General features: G+C 41.2%; 1 protein-coding gene across 1 annotated transcript in view; it reads right to left on the reverse strand.

The window, feature by feature from the left end:
* The window catches only part of cdh13 (cadherin 13, H-cadherin (heart)), a 230,535-nt gene that overhangs the window by 126,418 nt on the left and 79,073 nt on the right, over window positions 1-25,044 (reverse strand). Inside the window, exons 4-6 of the mRNA XM_062562779.1 lie at window positions 24,359-24,472; window positions 21,966-21,971; window positions 11,074-11,226 (exon numbers count right to left, since the gene is read on the reverse strand). Of these exons, the coding sequence (XP_062418763.1) occupies window positions 11,074-11,226; window positions 21,966-21,971; window positions 24,359-24,472 (273 nt within the window). The remainder of the gene's footprint in view (window positions 1-11,073; window positions 11,227-21,965; window positions 21,972-24,358; window positions 24,473-25,044) is intronic.

The following is a 25,044-nucleotide window of genomic DNA, read 5'->3' on the forward strand; positions in this document are numbered from 1 at the left end:
TGGCAGTGCTGCTAACGGTCTCAAGCATTCACTATGAAATACAGTATATGCTTTAGGACTGAACATGTTGGATAATATTATAGCATTGTTTATTTTATACTCATTTTTTAAAAAATCCATAAAAACAAACATTACAATGGAAAGCATATTTGTATTACGCAGCACTCACAGCCTGCTTAAGAAAAGCCCATCAATTTTTATACACCTTCTCAAGTATGAGCGAGATGGGACAAAGCATTTTTTTATTTTTTAAAAGAACATCCCCTTTTCTTCTATTCCTCTCATAGCGTAGACCTCAAAACATCAGTCTTACTTAGAACCCTCCGCAGGGATACGAGGTTGTCAACTCACCGGTCCCGAATCTGCTGCATCTACTTTCAAAAGCTTGAATCATTCTAACCCAATGAAATTAAGGCTGTCAAGAGGGAAGTACAGCTGCCAAGTGTGTTTCAAGCTCTCACCATAGCTCGCTGGGAAGCACTTGAAAACCGCCCGGGACTGGAATTTTATGCTCAAGAGTACTTTTTTTTTTCATCTGAAGTGAGACGACAACTTTGTGGAATCGAAGCAAAAGCCGATAAACCAAACCCCTCCCCAAGTGACGCAACAGCGCTTTGTCCAATCATTGTTTGTTTCAGGAAAGTGTTTGTTGGTATGCAAGTTTGTTGGTCCATCGCTTAAGTTCAGACTGAATATCCCCAAACGGGAGGAGCCTAAGGAGATATTGGGTATTGTCATGTGTAGCCCTTACGAGATAAGGCCTACTGACTTACATGATCATCTAACTCTTTCTGTAGGACCACCACAGGCATGACATTTGGGGTTTTCAGTGAAACATGGATCACCATGGATTATAAAACAGATATCCCAGATGCATAAAGGAATGAAACTACCACTTTGATCAACAACAGTAGGTCATAGTTTACACCAGGGTCCCCAAACTTGTTCCTGTGAGGGCATTCTGAATCAACCTTTTCTCCATTATTCCATTCTATTTCACAAGGGGCTAGTCTAGGATTTGCGTGGCCAGAAAAAAAATCATAATGCCGCTCTGGTATTGTTCAGGGGGCCGGGGCCAAATGTGGAGGCGGGCCGTATCCGGCCCGCGGGCCTTAGTTTGGGGACCGCTGGTTTACAGTTATCGAGAGCTATTGTATCAGGTGGACTGGAACAAAAGATTCCAGAGACAGTCAGACTCCTAGAGAATGTATGGTTATGACTTTCTCAGAGGTGATGGGTGTTTCTCAGACATTGTTGTTCTCTACAGACTGAATTTTGGTCACTCTTGTAATACATTCACTTTTCATTAAGTGCTATCAGGGCAACATTTTATGTGTTGGATATTGTGCTTTTTGACCAAAAATCTGCAAAACTAAGGATATTTCAATAACAATGTGTCAATTCAATAGAAAAATGGATAGTTAATGCAGGGCTGCACTGGTTTTTGGTGTATTACATGTACGTTTGGAATGTGTCCCACATTGTTTGGTACGTGCAGATCAGCAAGTCAGTTTTACTGAGCTTTGGCCCAGATCATTATTACAGTAGTCCATTGTAGTTTAATTTGATAGCAGTAGCATCTCAAATACTCTGGCTGGATGCTAAGACACAAAATGTTGCATTAATGGAGATTTTATTGAAAATGATTTCTCAGCATGGCTCTTCGTGTAATCTATTGTGTGAGCCTCAAGTCTTTGTAGTTATAAAGTCTCAGTGTTATTGATTTCCCAACATTTATTAAAGTCATTATCAGTGTGAACATTTCAGAAACCATACATTTTCTTTGAAAAAATGTAAATTCTCTTCAACAAACTGAACTGCTCTTGAAATACTAAATTGTGTTGGGTTTGAAATTCTTTGTCACTTGTACTAGAGTAACTGAAATGTTCCTCATTACATCAAAAGAATAAAAGCCATGGAATGTCAAATAAGATATAAATAGATCGTCTTTGGAGTGAAAGAGATTGAACAAAAGATGGAAGGTGAGAAAGAGATGGGGAGTTAAAAGTATGGAGCAAATAGAAAATGATAGAAACGATCTTTCATTCAGCTGGCTGTCGTGCTAGATAAAAAATAATCCTGCTTCAGAAAGGCGTTGAAAGAGTCACAAAGGCTCTCCCTGGTGTATCTTGGTACAAAATAGCCCCCCCCCCCCTCCAATCCTAAAGTATAATTCAATCTGCTATTGTCTGGCACTGAAGGTTTCTTTTAGGAAGGCCAGAGGAACCGGCTCGCTCGCCCGCTACTGCCCTCACTGCTTGTGGGCGTGATTTGCCCAGGGCTGTCACAATACTACTACTCAACTACCTTCTGTTCTCCGATTTAATGCACTAAAACGGATAACAATAAATTATATTATCGTCATTTTCACACCATTTTTTGCCACTGATTATATCGACGATAATGAGAGCAGCATGTTAAACATATGAGCCGCAGAATCTCCTATCTAACCGACTGTTGCCTTTGACGGGTAAAACTACATATTAATTTAACAGTGAAACTGTGTCTGTACTTTGACTAAGATAATTTTCCAGAGAGAAGCTGCACAACAAAGTGAAAGTGTTTCTGTATTTCCACCAACTCTGGATGGATAATAAATAATAAGAGATTACGTTTTTTTACTTCATAGAGTCAGGAATGAGGAATTAACTTTAATATCCATGTCAGGTTGTGGGTTAAGTTTGCACCCGGAAACTGTGTCAACTGTGTAAATTGGATTCAATTTGGCATCGGCTCGCACTCAATACTTTCATTGGTTACCAGTGGCTGCCCGCATCCAGTTCAAAACATTGGTACTGACGTACCATGCTGTGAATGGATCGGGACCAGTCTACATCCAGGACATGGTGAAGCCCTATATCCCAATCCGCACACTCCGATCTGCATCTGCCAAGCTGCTTGTTCCTCCCTCACTGAGAAAAAAGCACTCGGCAAGATCGTGACTCTTTGCTGTCCTGGCTCCCAGATGGTGGAACGAGCTCTGATGACATCAGGACCGCAGAGAGCCTCTACATCTTCCGTCGAAAACTCAAGACACACCTCTTTAGACTCTACCGGGACTAAAACACTAGCAAACTGTAGCATTAACAAATGGTAGCATTTAAATTGTACTTATAATGGCACTTTTCTATAACATGTTTTGAAACTTCTTATTTGATGAAAAATGTATTTTCTTGTTACTTGTTCTTCTGAGTTTGTATCTCTACGTGGAAATGCACTTTTTGTACATCGCTTTGGATGTAATTTGTGGAATCAGATTGTGATCAGGGCCTAAAAGAGTATAACATATAACTTAAGTCAGCGTATACTTTCCTCACCGAAAAGGGTGAACTTCACCGTGTATCAAAGGCTACAGTAACAATTCATGTCTATCTTCATTATAAAAGGTTCTTGAGTCTGAGGGTTTGAAAAAAATAAATGGGAGTGAAACTACAGGACTGGGTGAATAAAAAGTGGGTTTTCATTTTTAAATGGTCACTCATTCTCCGCAGTGACTTTGTCTCTTCTTACTCAATTTACAGTAACATTTCCCCCAGGATAGATTCTAATAATCTAGAGACCCATTTCGGTCCATTTCCTGTCCTTCGTGGTCAATGTCAGCCATTTCAGTGGAGAAGGGTTTCTGTCTCCAGTCTGTACGGCGGAAAGTGGAGACGCCCTGGAACTAAAGTAAAGTGCATTAGGGGTTGGGCCATGAGGCTCAGCAGGCTGAATTAGCAGTGGTAATGCCCGAGGCAGAGCAGCAGGGCACTCAGGGTTTAATCAGGTTATCTGGGAGTAGGGTTAGGGCACTTTGTCGGTCAGGGTTTAAGGGGGTTTTCCCGGAGAGTGACACAGCTCTCAGAAAAAAAAATGATTGCGGAAAACTAGTGATAAAGAATTATCTCTCTGAACTGCCACTGCACAAATAGTTTCACAAACTTTCTGTCCTTCGATTTTGTTATAATCCACAAGTTGTTTGAAAAACCCAAACTTCAGATGAAAATGACTTATTTTTTGTGTGCACAGTATTGTGTATATGACGGAGAAAGTGTTGTAAACACGGCTAACTAGACAATTACGCATGTGAAACATTATTTTGACCAGCGGCATAGTCATTGGAGCGCAACCGCGTGTGACCCAGTGGCATAAAAATATTGCGGTCGTATTTCTTATAGGTAGTAGCTATTATGGTGGCTTGTGCATTGTTTGCTCTGGGGGAAGGTGGTGGTGGGGGTGTTGATAGTGTCTGTGTGTGTGTGTGTGTGTGTTCTTATCTTTTGCCCACATACAGGGACTAAGTGCACATCAGGCCTGTCTTCCAGAGTGCAGGGCAGCGTATCCTGCTCTCTAAAGCCCAGGAAATTACAGTGCAGCCAAGCAGAAAACAGGACTGGGATTTGGACAACAGGCTTCACCTGTCTCAGGCCTTCGGACTCACAATGTTACAGCTACTGTAAATGAGGAATGCATTAGATTGCTGTATTCAACAGTGGTGTATTTCCGTTGGAGTGTGTAGGTGTGTACACTCAGGTACAGAACATGCAGTATGTTTATTTTCAGGAATAAAAAACAGCTTTCATTATAAATTGTATTCTTCGTTCTATCCCCTATTGCTTTACTACATCACTGACCCTTTCTCACTTTCTTATCCAATATCCATATCTCCATATCCATGCTTTTGCATTTTAATCGTATTAAAAACATTAAATGAAATTAACTTGTGTTTCATATTGTGAGGTGGTTCCTGCTGGTATCCATCAAATGTTAGTATTGTAAGGGACTGACACGTTACGTAAATGAGTATTCAAGACAAAAACGAGGTTGTCACATTTTCAAGATTCACGTTGTGATGCGTTCAGCCTGTCAGTCATCCTAGTGCCCCCTGTGTTGGTTCAGTGGCACCAGCGAGGGCTCCTGGGAATGCATCGCAGCGGGAGGGTGGCGGTGTTGATGTGCTCATATGATTGAGTTCATGAGAGGTAGGGAACAATTGTTTTAGCATAGACTACGGCCCACAGGAGCCGGGTTTCCCTTTTCGTCAATTAAATGATAATAAACAAATTGATGATAGCGCATAGCAAGAAGGTCCTGGGTACAAAACCACCCAGTCTCCACGCTGTCCCTCTCTCCACGTACTCCGGCTTCCTCCCGCCGTCCCAAGACATGCTCTGTGGATTCGCTTAACTGGTGACTCTAAAGTGCCATGAAGTACGTGAGAGTGAATGGTGGTTTGTCTCCGTCAGGCCTGAAATTGACTGGTGACCAGTCCAGGGTCAAATTGATGATAGTGCTGTCGCCTCATAGCAAGAAGGTCAGCAAAAACGATCCCTCCGACAGGTCAAATGTTTGGTTTCACAGAGTCTATTTTCCTCCACTTTAGCAACATGACGGATTAATCACCAATCCTCTCCGACACATAAGCAGGAGAACGGAGCCAAAGTAGAGCAGGTATCAGCCAAAAGGACGGATAAAAACCGGAGCTGTAAATTTGTAAATCAAGTACAAATCCGTGAGATCTGTGTCTTGTGCCGAAAGGATGAAATCCTGCAAACGTGCCAAATGATATGTTCTGCGCGTCTGCAAAAATCCAATGCATGAAACAATTTAAAGCTTACGAAGTTAGGAATTCATTGAATCTTTTGCAAGAACCTTGGCCATAATATATAAATAATTTGGGTTTTGGAAAACTATATTCTGATCTCAATTCACACGTGTATTTTTGTAGAATAAAAACAACCACAAGTTTTCACTATAATATCAGTCAGTCAAGGGTCACAGCCACAGTATCTCTCAGAGGATGCCACAGTATGATGTCAACAGTCAAAAATAGGTAAAAACGAATCTATCTAAAGATGAAATATTTAAAAATCTAAATTTAAAAACAGCCGTCAATTGAGGGCTCGGCCTGAATTGAGATAGGTCCTTACGCCTCGTGAGCCCATTCTTTGTCACTGTTTGCTGAGGCTTGACAGATGAGTTAGCACAGTGTGGTGCCAGTTAGATCCGCTGTCAAAGGACATCACAAGGGCGGATGCTACGTTATGCTGCCAAGTGCAGGCTTCAAGGTGGGCTTTGAGGCACACAGCCTGAAGAAGGCAAACCAAAAACAAACATAGGGATTAAGTGACTTATTAAGATATCTGTCAGTTTGATTTAATTGAATTATTTCAAATAATGAACACACAGTACGAAAATAATTGGGCTGCAATCAGATACTGTGGTTTTTGTTTGACTGACTAGTCAATCACAAAGAAACAAGACTTTTTAACCTGGAAATCATGTCCTTTAGTAAAGCATGTACACTCACCACACTGTTTGTTGTGATGACCTGCATTACTTGAAGTCATTCTTCCACGTGTGTAAACAAGACTGTTATTTATTGCCTCACATTCTATCCATCCCCTGTTCCAAGGCAATTAGGGTTCTGGCCCGCCACTCTCGTCCCGACCAAAGCTTTACATAACCGCAGTGATGAGCCATGTACGCCTCCTGCTCCCTTCCGCTCCATTTTCCATGTCATTAACATTCACTTTCACCCTAATTGAGCTTAATAAGAAAATAATGTTTGACATTAAATCCTTGTGAACATGTGGCCAAGCTGATCGCTGTGTCTGTTTGTTCTTCCATAGCAAATGTTTACTTTGTCGGGGTTTGTTTGTTTGCTAGCATTGCTTGTCGTTCCCGTAAAAGCACATTTAGAGTTCTTAGCTCCAGTCCTCGATCTCTCTGCTGTTGCTATGCTGAAGTTTCACTGTGTTTAAAACCCCCTTGGAAATCTCACCACTTAGTTTATATACAAAGCCAGTCAACCTTGATGATTTAAGGTTTTTAAAGCTGTTAGTATTATCATCTTGATAGAAAATCACCTTGTGTGAGAAAGTGTAGTATGTCTTTGCCGATATCAATCCATCACAATCAACTTGCAGTAAATTAGGACGGATGATGGAAGTAAGGGAAATGGTAGGGAGGGCAGTGTCTTTTCATGCAACCTTGGATGACTCTAAAACACAATATTGTCTGTTGAAAGAGCCCACAACTTAAAAAAAATAGGCAAGGCATGAATTCTTACGGATCTGCACTGATTTGCAGCAGGTTGTACCGAAGAAGAATTTATATAAAACCCTAAACATATAAAGTCTGACAGAAGAAAGATGGCACCAATATCCAAAACAACAGTTCCTCGATCAGAGACACAATGGTGTTACATCATCCCTCTTGATGGGAAATACACTTGACAAATACTCAAACTTCAAAAACATCACCTGTTAGATTTGTATCATAAACCTCTGATATGTTTATTTCTTAATGAGATAAATTTTTAAAGAACTTGTCAACATGTCAGACTTTAACCTTTGAATCACTAATGTGAGATTGGTCCTCTATATATCCAGACCCCCAACCCTGCGTGATATTGGTGACGTTGACGTGTCATGTGTTGGCACAATGAATGACATGTTTCGCCAACATAAACATCACACTAGATTATTTGCATACTTTCAGTTGTCAAATGGAAAAATTAAACATAAGGAGGAACTGAGAATTACAGTTTTTCTTTATTCTCACCTACACAAATTCCACAGCAGATGTGGTAGGTTGGCAAACACACCAACCTACCTACCATCTGCTTCAGTAACAGAGTTTCTATTGTTTACACATCAGATTTATTAAAATGTATTCTTTCAAATGTGAGCTTGTAAATGTAAAACTAACTTGCCTTCACAGACTATTTAGGCTATTACTGTGTTTGTTGTAGGTAGGGTATTATATAATGGTATGGTGTCCAAATACATACTGAAAATTAAGATGGCTGTTCAAACATAACCCTTTATATCAGTGATTCAAAATGTGATTTTCATCAAAGCATTGAAGCCATCAAAGTGTCACACAAAAAACAAAGATCCAACGCTCGTGGAATTCTGGGCCCGTAGATAAAAATGGGCTACATGTGCAGAAGAAGTCCGTCATGTCACTGACTAGCAACTGCACATCGGACTTGGAAGACTGCTGCCTCGTATGTATGACGTGTGGCACAATGCAAGAAACCTGTCCCCAGAGCGGAGGAGCTGGTTCTCCTGCCGCTGTGGACGTGTGCCGTGAGACGATCACGTGTTGTCATGGGAAGAAGAACGGCAATAAATGTTTCCTGATTCTTGATTTTCATTTGCACTTTATTTAAAAGTTATATACATTTTAATTAATTAGAAAGGTATCATTTTAAATGTATATATTAAATGTATGTATTTTATTACTCCATATTATTGTTTTATTACGTTTCTATGTTTTTTTCTGAAGAAGTAGTAACAGTTATTTTTGTGTTAAGCCTTGCTTGAGCCTTTCAAAGTCTTATTGTAATAACTTTGAACCCCTGCTTTATATAACATCCTTCCATAAAAATGTATATAATTTGCCGTGTTGGTGTTACTTTACTTAAAATCTATTTAGAGAAGAATTTAGAAGAAGATATGTTGGACTACACAGAACAAACAAACTATCACGGAAAAATCACCAAATCCACAAAATATGCAATGAATTGAAGAGACATTCCTCGTATTGAGGTGAAAATAATACAAACAACTGTTTAACTTACAACCCTGATGTGATGATACATGCCAGTCCACAATGACATGCTTTCACCAAACTAAAACGAACTATTAAAAGAGACTGACAGAAAACTCAAACAATTACTTCGAAGTCACTAAAACTTTTGAGAAGTGGGAGGAACGGGGGTGACAGATGACGGATGTCCATCTGTTTTTAATTAATTACATTTTGTCCGGGCCATATGAAAGTGAAAGTCTATGAGCCATTTCACTATGTCTATAAAACTCCTTTTGAGTAATGGCAATTTTAATCTGAACATTTCATTTTTCATCCCCATGCAAGCCGTTAGCTACAGCAGGAAATGAGACACCCTTAACAAATGTGACTAGGACTACTTGAGAAGACCACTGGGCACTATAAAAGTGATGCAGTCCTGATTCTGCACATGCCGTTAGACCATTGATGAAAAGGTGAAAGGAGACGCTTGCACGGAGTCATTGCCGTATGATAAGAGATATGGTTTGGAAAAGGACAAAGGGAAGAAACACAGCTGCCAGAGAATGCAAAGCCTGTGTGTATAACTTGTGTGAAAGTGCTCATTGCTCATGCCATGTATCCAGTAAATTCACTCTGGGCCTTTCAAATAACGTCAAAATTAGACTGAATATTTTCAAACAATAATGGAATTAATTAGACACTTACTGAATCCTTCAATTAAATCTCTGATGTTAGATGGGTACACTATAAAGGCAAAATCACAATTCTTTCTTTTGGAAAGCAGCTTAATTTCAATATAAAGTTTGGCAGCCAGATTCACAACAACTCTGAAATCTAATTAGCTCATGTTATTTTAAGATATTGCATGGGAAACTGTTGTTAGATGTAAGGCTCTTTGCTCTATAAATCGTAGATGGAAACAAACTTGACTGTCGTTTTTTTTAATAAAGTCTCTAAAGAGTGACAAGTATTTCCCTTCATTAACGGTCACAAAATGTAACCAAAAGCAAAAGTACACGGTAGCCGTGTTTGTGAAAGCTGATTGCAACAAATATCCGCTCTAACACATTATTCTATGTGAAACAAAGGGAAGCATCCGAGAGAGAGGAAAGGCTCAGTGGGAGGAAGAAAAATCACACAAAGATGGGGGGTTAGTAATGACTCAGAGGCCTTCACAGGGCGCATCCGAGTACATAAAGGTTGAATCAGCTGCTTGTGGAGAGTAATGGTAAAATCTGCAAATTAATCTTCTATTAAAGCATCCTTATTTCATGATAAAATTGCAAAGTGCAATTTATTGTTGTTTGGATAACGTTGTCTTTCAAAGTCAGAATCATCTACTATTTTAAAATTATCAAATCAGTTAAAACATAATTTTACATTCCTGAGATAATCTACCCTTTGCTCAGTCTTAGAATTCACTTTGGCTTCCTCCCCAGAGTTTTATATACCAACTTTTGTAACAGCCAACAAAGATATATTTCAATGAGACTGTTGCTTCACTTTGTAGGTGCACAGAATAAACTAATAGATAAGTGTGTTTCATGTGAAGGTAGGTGCTTGCATTGCATGGGTTTATTTGTTGCAGAAATGCTGACAGTGAAAAAATGCATCTGCATAAAGCCTTACATTAACATACTGCAAGTGCAAGGAAAAAAGACATGATCCTACAGCTTATTTTTGAAATTTCGAAATGCAAATCTCAAGAATGACCAATTTTAGCTCATACCTGCAGAAGGTTTTATTTGGATTCCAACATAAATACGTATTGACACGAGTAAATTCTTTCTCTGCTGGGTTTAGTGAAGCTTGCAGGCATTCACAGGGCATTCACATGAGCACCTTGTGTTGTACAACAGGCGCCATGACGGTAAGAAACACTGCTTATAATACCAGGGAATGATTCCTTTCCACATTCAGTAACATATTATTCATTTATAAAGGACGACTGCATCTGATGTCTGTTTAACCAGATTATTCATGAGAGACAGGAATGCCGAGTTACTGGGTGTCAAAGGTGCTTGTAAACAACCTAAATCCACACTGACAGCCAATGTCCTGGTCACGCCATGATTTTAAGTAATAATCAAGGATACAGGAGCAGGGAGAGACAATATGTTATAGACTATATAATGTTTGGTTTCTTCTCTCATCTGTTGGTATTTACAGAGGGAGTTATACAAAGGTCTGGTTTGAGAAAACAAGGATAAGATCAATTGACTGACTTGAACCACAGGTTTTCTATGGCCCTTCATGCCTTTCTGTTACAGGAGAAATGGTTTTGTCAGGCAGATAACTCAGAGGGATTCAAAAGCCAGCAGGCTTGTCTGCAGGCATTCATTTTCTTCTGTCACACTGAGCACACCACCCATTTAGAAGTGAACTAACTTTATGTTAAAATAAACAAAAAGCGATCAAAATAGAAACTGTGTGGACTCAGACTGGACAGAAAGGAGAGAAAAAAAGTTCTACAAAACCCGAATAAGCACTGAATCTATAAAAAAAAAAAAAAAAAATGCACAAACAAACACAGAGACACACACAAACACAAACCTGGTAGGAGTCAATGGCTTCCCGGTCCAGTGAGCGGCTGACAGACACTTCTCCTGTGTCTATGTCAATGGTGAAGAGACCTTTGGGATGCTGGTCAGCACCGGGGCCTGTCAGACGGAAGATATGGTTCCCCAACTTCTCTTTTGAAATCACCTGCACACACACACACAGGGACACACACATCAACAGCACGAACAGTTGCATGCTTTTCCCATTTCATTCTGAGCAAGCTTATTTCCAGAGGCAAAGAATTGCTGAATTACTGCTTCCATTTTCTCCTTTTTCCAAGCTAAGCACACTGGAAAACACTTAATGTAGAATTTGTTAAAACACATTTCAGCAATGGGAGCTCACTTAGACTTGAATGGTGATGCAAATCCCTGATAGCAAACAATTAAAAATGTATAACAGACACGACTTTGATTGGATTTCATCAGTTGGCAACAAAGTTACTATTTTTTCCCTGAGCGTGGATCCCTGCTGTTACGACTCGTTAATGCTTGGTAGGAATCCTTTCAGATAAGGAAAGTGGAACAGTTAAATAAATATTAAAAACATTCTTTAATAATTAAGTGTAAATGTTATGTAGATCTACATGTTGGGGAGACTCAGTACCCGCTGCTGTAAGATTGCTTTGAGGAGTGCTGCCAACTGAGTTGGCCAACAGTCCCGTTTTCTCAGACAGGAGTGATCTGAACCAGGGACGTTCTGGATGGATCTACTCACATGAGACTGCAGCGGCCAGCAGCATCCACAGATAATCCAGCAACGGCATCAGGGAGATGAGAAAAAGAAACAGACCGAAAATACAGTATGTTAGATTCACATTAGAGCAAACAAAAAAAGCAATGACAGTCTTTGACCATGTAAATATTTTAAAGTTCATAGAAGAGAAATATGATGATATATTAAACCAACTACTGTAGATTAACATTGCAAAGGGTTTTACTTTATCCATAATACCTACATACACATTCACAGCATGAGGGTAGTTTTCACGTTTTGAAAATGTCCCAGTAAGATATTCTTAAACATGTACTCGTCTCTTTTCTGCAAAGTGACAAAATAATGTGCATGTTTTAAAGAAATATATATTGCTTTTTGAATATACATTCATGGGTGTAACTCTGAGAGTTTAATGAGGCAATCGTTTCTACTCCAATGTCTGCAGAGTAAATATGCGAGGTGAGATGGTTTGCTACAGCTTAGAAAAAAAGTGCAAAGCCTGTGTTTGTCCAAAGGTTATCAAAGAAAATTGCCTAACCCCTCCTTCAAAGCTCACTGACTTCCATTTCATATTTTGTTTGTTTAATCTTTTCAAAAACTGAAGGTTATGTACTGAACTACTGCTCTACCTTTGATGAAAACCAAGCTATAGGTGTGTCCTGGTCTTTGAGCTAAGATAGCTGGTTGTAGAAACCGCGCACTGAGGAGTGAACAATTGTAAACGTAATGAGGGCAATATTGATGGGGACAGATGTGACCAGCATGAAGCTCTCACCATCCCACAGATGCTCTGTATGGCACTGCACGTTTTATATGACGAACCTGTAAATAAAGGCAATAATTGTCGTACTGTCAGAAGTCCTTAGCACACATCATTATTACCTTCCCTGGCCACAGAAGGTGTTACATAAAAGAGAATTTCCACATATGCGTATGAATGGGTGTTTGATGTGCAGTACTGGACCATGAAGAGGTTTCTGCAGATGGAACAGATTCAGTAGTTGTCCCACCCTGAGTGGGAGTAAAACAAGGGCAGATTCCTAAGCTGGGTTGAAGCCTGCATGGTGCTGGTACAGTAAATCTGTGATCGATAGCGTGGTCTAATTTAAAAAGCCTTGAACGTGCACTTATACGAGCTACGTACACTTGAAGCGCCTCCTTCTCAGCCCCGACTCGGCAAACTTGCAACCGATTAAGCCGCGACGAGCGGGTCACACTAAGTCAAGCGACGCTTAATCACTTAGCCTCAATTTCTTCATTCTACTTTTGTACAATACCCCCCTGCTGCAATCATGACGTTGATACATCTAGACACAGTAGGAGCGTCAAGTATTGGTTTAAGCGCTCTTAATGCCAGCGGTTTGATTTAAAAGTATGGTTTTAGCACTGGTATCAGGAAAACGCGTAATGATACTTATCCATAGCGGATCATTCTAAACATCAACATACCTTCTTGGGGCGCTAGTTGAATATAGGGGAAACCCTTTGTATTTCTTCTGGAATTCTCATTGTTAGTTTAAATATTTTCAGACAGACACGCACGCGGCCGTCCTCCAATCCGAGGGTTGGAGGTTTGATCCCAGACCTGGCTAACCTGCATGGTGATGTGTCCTTCAGCAAGACACTTAACCCCAGTATTGCTCCTCTAGCTGTGACTACTGTGTATTAATGTTAGTTACCGATGGGCAGGTGCTACTGTGTATGGTAGGTCCAATCATTAGTGTATGAATGGGTGATTAACGTCATTTAGTGTTATAGCGCTTTGAGTGGTCAGAAGATTTACACTGGTGTAGACTTTTCATGTCTAGAAAACTTTTCTGTCTTGATGTTTCTGTTCCCTCAAACTGAAGCCGAAAGTCAATACTTCAACCCTCAGCAGGTTTTTATCATTTCAACTCCAATGTTCTGGCGCATAGGGTGGACACTGTCTGAAAGCAGTGAGCAGCCAGTGTTCACTGCATCCCACGCACGGGGTGGTCCCCATCCCGACCTCCTTCTGGGAGTTAGCAAGGTGTCTGTGTGCAAAGGAAGCAAGCGGGTTAACCTGCACGGCGACCGTCAGACCGCTGCCACGAGGTCACCTTTAATGAGAGCGCGCTTCCGCGCAACGGGCAGCTGAACCCACGGCTTCTCTGCTCCCCACTTCAAAGAGCATGAGACATGAGGCGTTACAACCCCATGCCAGACGGAGCTCAAGCCCTTACAGGCCCTCCGAAGCTCTGTGCCATTTATCTCGCTGTGCCGCTTCATCTTTCCCCACTGTTCCCTCTCGGGCTCCTTGTTCCGCCGCTTGTTACTGTCTGCAATATGTCCGTCCTCTTCTGCTAAGCATTCATATCTCTTCTCCATTCATCATTCTCCACTTCTCTGTACAATATCCTCTGGTGGTCCCTCTGCTCTTTTTGTTTTGGCGCGCCAAACGATGAGCAAGAAATGTCAAAAGTATAGCAAAAGCAGTCATTTCGGAGTAATTAATATGCACTGAAAATACCCTCCTCTTTTTTCCTCTTTGGCTCTTGCTAAATCTTTCTCCTTCCCTCATCTTCCTCGGTCTTTCCCAGCCTTGTTCTTTTCCTTGTAACATAATATATTGTTTCCCATATTACCAGCTAGGATAGCATAGCATTGACCCGATCATGCAGTAAGTAAACTTTTTATCCGTGTGAGGACATATGCGTTGACTTAAAAAACTATGCACGCACACACTCACACACTTTTACAGGTGCAATAGCAACCAGGACAATGATATATCTGAGCAGTAATCACAGCGACCAACTGGGTCAGACGAAAAGAAGAAAAAGAAAAAACTAGCGCAGTGCAACTAGCTGCATTTGTTGGATTCCTTCAATTGGAGGGGGGGGCGCGAGGACGCTGAATGAGAAAGTGGGATGTAAAGATTACTGATGAAGACAGTAAATTTAGTTGAAGAGTAACCAAAGAGTTGGGAGAAGTTTTGTGTTGACACGTCTCAGTGGGGGAGAGACAAGCACACACGCACACACACACACACCACACACACTCTGATCTGCGTGCATGCTGGCATAGAAACGTGCACCCAGTGGCTTTGTCTCTGCAGAGTTCTGTCTCCTTCCATGTGTGTAGGAGGACTGATGGGAGAATCCCACCTCGTTCCATCAACTCTCATTACCCGCAAAGCCTACATAAAAGACTGTGGTGCTGATGATACTGCGAGGAGGATGACAGGAGGTGTGGCGCAGCTCCACAACACCAAATACCTCCGAGCACGCAGAGCGAATGAACACCAAAACCATGCATCGGCCCCTGCTGTTTGTGTTCCAATCAGGCGTCGTGAGCCCACAACAAATACCCGTAGATCAGTGACACGGGTATGTGCACGCAGGTATCATCATCAGAAAACGTGTTGAGTCCAAAATCAAGAGAAAACCTGCACTGGGAAGCAAAGTTTATCCGGGAAAGTGGAGGGTAGTCCAAAGAAAACATCATGACACATATTTGTACAGACACACACCCCAGAGAGAGAGAGAGAGAGAGAGAGAGAGAGAGAGAGAGAGAGAAAATGTAGCATCCCTCAGCGGTGCTTCTGTTATCCCCATCAAGGTCAGACAGCCAGCTGCGAATGACAATCACTGGTAATGAAAGGACTCCTGGGACCAGGCCAGGCCTTGCAAGTGTGTGTACAGTACGTGTGTGTTTGTGCGCGAGCATGCCAGGTTTGGACCAGCGCTCTGTCTGAATGAGAAGGAAGAGGCAAGGTGGAAAGGCCTAGTGAAGACAGGGACTGATAGAAATTAGTCCTCAGCACGGGGCAATGGTATAGCATTATTGCTAATTAACTGGTTTGATTGGGTAGCCTAATCATTATGATGAGCCAATCACAACAAGCCTGAGAGGGGCAACTATCAAGAAGGACTCTGGTCCAAAAAAGAGTGCAGAGAGGAAGGGTCATTAAGTGGATGGACTGGGTAAAGAGGGTCAGCAGGGACTGGTGCTGTTGGGAGTTATGCAATTGAAAAGAGGCTTTGATTCACACAGTCCCACTTATCCATGACAACTTTGGTATATAGCTTAATTTAAAGTTTCAGTTTCATTTCAATGTTTTGCCTGAATGTTTATACAGATAGTCACCCTCTGTTTTAAACTCGGTTTAAATAACGACCCCTCACAAAAAAGCCAGATCTGCTTTGATTGGCTTTGAAGGAAAAAATGATGCACCTTTTCAAATAAAGATCCCAGACTGAATGCATGAGACATGAGGGAGGAAGGGGCGAGAGGGGGGGGGTCCAAATGGCTTGTTGACTCACATGTCTTCTGATCCAGGAAGCCATAAAAAAAGTGTCTGGGTTGTCTTGCGTCAGAAGTTTGTGGATCCATAATACAGTGTGTCCGTTTAGCTTCTGCAGCCATAGAGAAGGGCTACGACTGCCCGTGTTCAGGCTCCCCCACATTACAATGGACATGACATCTGGTTGATCCAGGCATAATTAGGAATTTCTGTCTATACGGCTTAAAGTCAACAACAACGATCATTCGCCACAATTGGGCATGATTAACATGCTGAAAGAAAGACAGTGAGCGAGACAATTAAGAGAATCAATTAGACGAAATAACGAGGCCCCCAGGCTCCGTGCTTTGTGACGGTGTAACGTCTCCAAACACAGATTGTTCACTTCCTGCTTGTGAAGCTCCCGGATCCCCATTGACTGGCCGTTTTCATGAGAAAAGGAGCAACGGAACAAGACAGAGATGGGGATAAAGGGGAGGGGGTGAGAATAAAGAGATAAGAACAGAGTCATAAGGGGAGAGAAAAGAAAGTTGACAGACACCAGCTAGAGGGCAGCAAGCCGGGAGGCGGCAGACAAGAGGAAATCTCAGGGCATTCGGGATTGAAACAAAAAGGTGCCTGACATGTCTATTTCTCTTACTACATTAGCTAGAGCCACAGAAAACCCAGGCCCTCATTCCTCTCAGCAACGGTACTTTATTGGAGCTGTCATGTCGAGTCTGACACTTTGTGATGACCTTTTAGGGGGTAAGGAAGGATCAACACAGGTTGAATAGCTCCTGAGCAGCTGAGGTGGTTTGAGATTCCACATGGATACATCTCAGGTTTCTATTTGTTATTTGATGCATTTGTATTTTTGCCTATTTAACTGAGAGTGAATTTACTGTCCAAATGTCTACTGGGATTTACTGTACCCTACATAGTGAATTAAAACTAACCCACGACCAATGGTCACGAAACCAAGCACCAACTCCCATCATGCATCACGTGCAAATATGGTAAAAAGAGAAGCGTGTCACTAAACAAACGGCCACAAAAACTGTTTGAATATTTCGAGTGTCCTATTTGCCCTCACACTGACAGCGGCAGCACACACCACTTTAATCTCTCTGCATCAACACTTCCGAGGTGAACTTAAATTCACTGCGAGGGAATGTATTATAGATTTGTCAGCAACAACGTAATTAACAGTGCAGAGAATATATGAGCAGCGTCTGAAAATGATTTATTTTTCCTTTTGCCAATGAGCTGGTAGCCCTGTTCATAGAACTCCTCAGAGAGCGAGAAGGGAGTCGAGAATGAGTGAGGGATTAAGGATTGATGATCGGTGGTTCAGCGGTCCATCACACATTGACAACCAGATATTCAGAAGTAATTAAGATCCTGAGTCAAAATGGTTCTGCCTCCACTTTTTTGTGTGTTTGCTGGAACCCCCACAGAGACACAAGATGAAAACCTGACACAAGGTGGTACAACCTTTTCCCTTTGACGCACTGAGCCACCACGTATAGATACGGACGAAAGTCTAAAGTGACCCCGATCTGCTGGACTGGAGTTTCCTAATTGTGGAACATTGACTACATTTAGTTATATTCTTATAACTAGAGTTTGAAGGTTTTATGCTCTGGTTCTAGATCAGACTAACTTATTAGTTATTAGTTAATATTGATGTCCTTTATACATCTACTGTATTTTCTGGCTGCAATGCGATTTTTACGGTGAAGCCAGATTTAACAAAACACGTCAACAAACACTAAGGTATTCACGGTATAAATACGGTCTGACAGCTTACTGTCATACCATCGCTCTTTGGTCATCACCTGTGATTGGTCTGCCACAAGATTTAATAGAATCTTAGTTTACTTGACATTGGGAGAATTGCAATTTGAAAGCTCATGAAATGAGATGAAGAGACAACTGTTTAAAATGGGAGGCATCTGATGGCTTGTCATTAGACAATCAAACAGAACATTGACACCAGGAAAAATTGCAGTCCTAAACTTTCTAGAAAGATGACTTTATACGGTTTTCCTTTCAACATTTTCTCTAGTCATAAAAAAAAAAAAACACATCTTCTGAGATACGAAAAGACAATTGCCTGCCACCAAACAATTAGGAAGAAACTTGCTGGTATCGACCTTTAATGCTTAAGATGGGCATTTTCGTAATGAGTGTAACGGATGGCCACTTGGCACATGAGGCTTCTGAACGTCAAACCCTGGAAAAGATGTGACTTACGATCCTGGTGACCAATGCTTGTTGTAATATATGCAGGGCCTACTCAGGACTTTGTTTTCTCGTCTCTTAGTGCATTGATGATAAAACCAGACTGTCAGAGAAAGATGAAATCACAATACCTTTGATTGATTATACAGAATCACTGAATGGTATTGAGAAGGTCAAATTACACCTTGAATACTGAGCTCCCTCAACATCCTGTCTCAAAATGAGCTCATAAATAATCTCAGACTTCAGCAAAACAGGTGGGAGGAATAATCATTTACTACATTTTTCACAATCTCTTTCTTCAAACATTTGGAATACTTGAATTTGATGAAAGGATTGCCGCTCGAGATGTAGCTTCTCATTTTACTTGAGCGATGATTAATTTAGCCTCCTGAATACTTGAACAGCATAAGAAACAGTCCTATCAGCTGTGACTGAGTGTACCAAGTGAAAGAATTAAGCAGATGGATTTCATCGCATGCTCCAGATGCTGTGCGAGTAGTTGTTGTGAGCCGTTTGTGAGGCGACCCCCCCGCCCCCCCGGGAGGGCAGCGGAGAGACCTCTGTATCAAAACAATTCCACAGCTGGCAGGAGGTGTGACATAAAGAACAAGGTTCTTACCCCTACCCCGGGAGTCCTGCTGACAGCCAAACCCACCCTCACCCCTGGAGGATACCAACGCACCCGCTTACGTGTCAAACCTTCCCTCGCAATCTCACCTCTCGCTTGCTTCCTACTGCTTATCTCTGCGAGAGGAGGAGGGGGCATGGAAAATGAACGGCTGCCATATGGAAATGGTAGGTTACTAAGAACAGAAGAGCTATTGGTGTGGAAAATCAATTTTACCAAGTCGCTGACATATAGCCTCGATGGGGTAAAATAGGCCACATTAGCCTGTCTTCTCATGCAAAGCTGAATGTGGAGGTAGGGAGAAGGCTGGAGGGATACCGGGATAAGAGGCAGGATTAAATATGCTCTAGAACAATGAATGGAGAGAAATAAATAATTCACATCATGTGGGCAATACAGGCCTATAATTTCTGATGTATGAATATATTCAAAAAGTAATCTTTTTCCCTCCTGGACCACACGTGTCTCCTGCCTGTTGTCTTATCTGTCATCTCCCTGCAGCACACCGGTTAAAAAATCTGCACAACCCCCACAATGGAATAAGTTACTCCTCCCCCCCCCCCAAAAAAAAACATCACCTAATAGTTATACACATGCACACTCTATTTCACTGTCCTTCACAATCTAACTGGTGTCTCCAGGCCATCGCCTTACTTCACACGGACCGTACCGAGGACAGTGCTGGAATGAGCTGGATCCCCGGGCTCTACACTGCGGTCCTGCTCTCCAGGGTTCAATTATCCATTATGTGCAGGGCTCAGTGTGGAACATGTATTTTGATGTCATTCTCTGCGGGCATTGAGAGATGTGGTTGATCTCGTAGTGCCCAGGCTTATCTAGAACAAAGCTGCTTGACACAAAGAGATACATCAAAGCCTCGCAACCCCCAGAGTACCATAAATGTAGATCCCACAGGGTCCAAGATGTACGGGTGTAGTTTGACCATTTGACGATGATGGTGACGTGATCTACTTGCTACAGAGATTTCTCACCAGAGAAATTGCTTTTATTGTTTGAGAGGAAATGAACTGAAGTGAGTTATAGGAGGAGTTCCATGTGTTATATAATCACACAAAATGTATTTTCTGCCACATTGTTGTCACAAATTCTCTTGGAGATGTTCAACAGGAGCCAAGCTGGACAAAATCCGTCATCAGTGACAAAACATCATAAATCATGCAGGAAAGAGTTCTGGTCCAACACTCTGCCATGAGCATAATGGCATGCAACAACATACAAACTGAGATGCAACTTTCATCTCCAAATAGGAGCCCTGATGTGCGTGTACTCTTGTCAGACTTAGATCAGCTAAACTGAGAGAAAGAGCTCTTTCTCCATTGGGAATTTTATTTCCATGTAGCGGCCCAGCTTTTTGTCCGAAAAATGAGTCTAATTCTGAATCTTTAAAATCTATGGCCTCAACAGAGCCCTTGTCATGGCGAGCCAGTGGATGGCAGCTGAGGGTGCAACTGTGTGGAGCGGGAACACGGGGTCGAGAAGGAGCTATCGGCTGTTACTTGATGATTTAGATTCCTAGAACAAACGTGGACCTAAAGCGAGCATGCCGGGCAGATTAACGTGCGCAAGGAAAGGCTTAGCTGATGACAAACACAGAGGGAGAGTTACTGGCATTGTGCAGCTAGACATTACTCCCCATTACTTCCAATATATCTGCAGAAATAGTTATTTGCTGCGATATGAAAGCTTTAAATGATGTTCTTAACCTGACTCTACATGGGCCGCCGTTTGTAAAATGTCGCACGTTTTAACATCCTTCCCGGTTCTGGTACATTTAGCATTATCTTATGGACAAAAAAGCAGGACAATATTCATATGTCACTTTTTCAAACATTTAGAGTGAAATTCATGTAAATACATGCAGTAATGTTTTATTCTATTGTATTTGTATCGAGATTCCCTGATATTTCTCAACCTCACGGGACATCAGTGTTTCATTATCTATCATCTGCAACAATACATGAGATATAGAAAATGTATTACTTGAACTGTTTGTATGTCCTTTAGTTTATTATTGAACTGCGGACGGGCGTAAGTACCTTGGGGAAACAATCTTAACTAGATTAATAGGAAACTCGCTCCTCCTTATCTGATTCTGATCCCAAGAATACACATTTTAATTCATTATATTACATGTCATTTAGCTGATGCTTTTATGCAAAGAGACTTGCATTGCATTATCACCCACGTGTTTTACCTGGGGAGCAATTAGGGGTTGGGTATCTTGCTCAGGGACTTCGACATGGCACATGGGGCAGCCGGGAGTCAAACCGCCACCTTGCGGCTCCCAGTGCATCCCAGTGCATCCCACTACTCCATGCACCACCATCGCCGCCAGTATCTGGAAATACTGCAACTGTAATGTCCAAAAATGCTATGCGAAGTAAATATGTGCGGTACTAGTTTTTTTCTAACCTCAATGCACTTTTGAAAACAGCACAGTGACGTATTATTTAGTGTAGCTATTTTTGATTTAAAATGGCCACCTACAAAAATGTTCTGAAGGGAAATTAAATATAGTTACCTTTTTTGTATCGTAAATAATGAAACAGCGTTATATACCACTTTTTCATTACATAATTCAGCAGTGGTTGTTGGAGCTACACTACTAAGTCCACCTTTCTTATTTCAGGGATATGATGGCTGTTCTGGGACTGATGTTTCTTGATCTAAATATCAGTAATATTTGCTCATTTGTAAATATATGACTGAGACAAACCTGTAGTAGGTAGTTCTTGCTGATTATTTGATAAACTCCAATCATGTGGCAGATCACGAGGTCCGACAGGCTCTCATTCATCTAAAACTGCTATTAAATTGAATCCATACTGTCAGCTGTTTTTTCCATTACGCTGAATGCCTGGGGTGACTCAGATTGAACATCAACTCATAACTAAAAATAAAAATGAGAGCTATAACGTTTCTTCAATTCAGATGGAAACACAGTCCCAAATGTATTTGACTGTTTATATTATTTATAGGCAAGACACACCATCTAACTTCTAAGTCATTAGATGTTTTTATGACATGGCTCTTAAAATTTATAACAGGGGAGCGCTTCAGAACTCACCACTACACCTGAACAGGGAAGAACACTGCTTCACTGGGTTTCAACATGGTTTTGTAGTTTTGTAGCCAATTTCAAAATGCAGCTGGGTAAAAGCTGCACTGAAAGGCTGCAGCATGGGGAATGGGATCACTTAATTTGACTGATTTGACACGTTTGACACGCTCCAACAGTATCTTACTTTTTCATTCTAGCTCATGGCTAAGAGGTCTAAAAGCAATGAAGTGTTTCATTATAGTCAATCAGTCGATCAGGTGACTTTGAGGTCTCCATTGCAACAATCTGAATACAAACAAAAAACATGAAATAAGCGCATGGAAAAAAGAACCAAATAGCAACATCAAATCGTATCTGCAATCTTGTCCTTGAGATGGGTCAATATTGAAGCTTTCACAGTAGAACAATGGTTAAATGTAACAAACATAAAATGCTTTTTTAGCCTAAGAAGCCATTAAAGCGTACAAGGGTTCGGGGGTTGAACAGAGCTACTGCTCAATGTGCTTAATGCTGGGAACATTGGGCAGTATCAGCTCCTCTTTCTCCTCCAGCAGCTTCTCTATTACTTCTTGTCCATGTTTCATGTTGTCACTTATCTCTTCCATCCCAGAGCTGGGCTTTGATTTTCAATAATCTTTCCATTTCCGTGTTTCTCAGTGAAATAAGTAAACACTAGGTCAAATGATTTGCTAGAATAAAATTGAAACTAAATAACCCAGAGAGGTATCTCTTTGTACATTGAAACATGAGAGCCACTGAGGTGTTGTTATACCGGGACATGACTTAATGATGCGTAGCCTTTGTGAAACACATTGGTTTAATAGCTTTCATTCCTACATGAGGATTCACCTTAGTGTGGCTTGAGTATTTGTACTCGTAACTAACACGTGTGAAAACGTACTACCTCGTAAAATAGTCTTGGGTTTGGTTTAATTGGTTTTCTATTATATTTCGATTTTCCGGTATGTGGTGTCCTAACTTAATTCAACTTCCTGTTTTATTGAATTATTTTACCCAAACTCCCTCAGTTACTTTACTTCCCGCCTTAGTTTATTTCCCTGCCTGTCCTTTTCCAACATTGCTTTTCTCTTTGCTCATCAGACCTGACCTGTATTTTAACTCCAGCTGTCCCCCAATCACATGCCAGATTGTCTCATCCATCACCATAGAGGAGCAATTAATCAGTTACTGTACCCTGCGCTTCCTTCAATCGTTTTTTGTGGGACCCCCGGGGCATAGTCCATAGTTTTGTTCAGGCTTTTATTTTATTTTTTCTATTTTATACTTCATGCCTGTAGGCTGGATCTTTTTTCCAGGCGTTTTGATTTTTGACTCCTCCAAACCCTATTTTTTTGAGTAATTTGTACCCTTTGGTGAAAATCAATTTAACAAAGGCATTTCAAGATTAAATGGCATTAAATGAGAAGCAATCCACTCATAGTGGAGAAGTACAATTATCTAGCTATGTGAATCATCACTTCACAAGACACCCACACAAGGACTTAAATAATCAGCTGAGAAACTTCTCCTGGCTTTGGATGATATATTTTACTGCACAAAATTCAACTTAGTTATTTACAGGTTATATAAACCTTAAAAAAAATACAAAAGTCCAGACTTTATTGATCACTGGTGGGTATGACAATCACTCAAGGACAACACATCAAGTTATTGATATCCTTCCATGAGCCAGGTCTTGAGCCCTATCAGTGACATGCACTCCCAGTCAGTCACTGTCATTTTGAGATACAGAGTATCCCATGCATGGATTGGTCCTTGGGGCTTATCTGTTAGCCCACGGCAGCATTTAGAAGAACACCGCATACAGGCTCTGAAGGTATTGTTTGGGCAGGAGCATCGCGGCGGTAGCCTGCTTCAGACCTTTTGTCAGATTGTCATAAGTGATGAAGAGCTATAACGTAATGGGAGTTGGACTGAAGCTCAGCCTCTGCTGCCGGTGAGTGAGGAAGAGGAACGACTGATGGAAACGTTCGTGTCCTTTCTGCATCAGTGTGAAATAATAGAAACAACCGTGTTCATTGTTTGGCAGTTTGTATCTCATCCCGATGGCCGCGTTGTGTGTCAAAAATATATTAGCTAAAAAAATGTAATGTAAAATGATTTCAAGCTCCCCAAAATACATGATGGGATAAACGGTAAGGAGGAAAGAATGCTTCCTATATCTGAAACGCATGATATTAATGCAGGACAGAATTTGTTAACAATAGATGGGTGAAGACCATATTTATATAACCAATCTTCGATCGTATAGCTTGGGCAGTTTTCCATCCCGTTTGTAGTTTTTTTTTTTTTTGTCATGAAATAGTTATTTATAATGGGACAATGTTTTTCTTACCTTGCCAATTTTCCTGGGAAAAGGAGCTCTCTGGTTCTCAGTCACGATCACCGGAGGGATCAGCAGGGATCTCTTTGATCTGAAAGGCAGCGTCTGGCCCCCACCCAGGAAATCCTAACACACAAAGAAGAGAAGCCATATTGTGAAACATTGAAATAACAGGCCACAGTGTTGGGAGTGTTGTTGACAACAGCAGTTAGTTAGTTAGTTAGCCCGGACGACGAGGCATAACAATGCACACACAGCAGGCAGTGAATATGCATTTTGAAATGTTTAAATATTTCCAAAACAGAGCAGTAGGTTCTAAAATATGAGAGGAGAGATTTGACTTTTTATTTAGAACATTTGTGGAATAAGGAAGCGAAAAAAACAAGAAAAACACCATCAACAAAGCAATAAAGCAAGATCAACCAAGATGAGAAGAGATGGTTAAAGCTGAAGAAGTGAGCGAGGACAGAGTTTTGGCTGAGCAATTGTGTTGTTCATGCAGACTGAGCCAGTCTGAAATGCTTTTTGGGCTCCTGAGAGAACAACAGCATAAAATAATTCAATTCAATCTTCCGTTGTCAAAAAAGAGGATGTCGGTACTATATACATCACGAGACATTTCTCTCACCCTTCTTCACTTTCAGAGCGCTGATACACTCAGGGCCCCTCTGCTCGGATGGTGATGAAAATAATGTCAC

Source organism: Pungitius pungitius, chromosome 6 (genome assembly GCF_949316345.1).
Source record: "Pungitius pungitius chromosome 6, fPunPun2.1, whole genome shotgun sequence".
Lineage (NCBI taxonomy): Eukaryota > Metazoa > Chordata > Actinopteri > Perciformes > Gasterosteidae > Pungitius > Pungitius pungitius.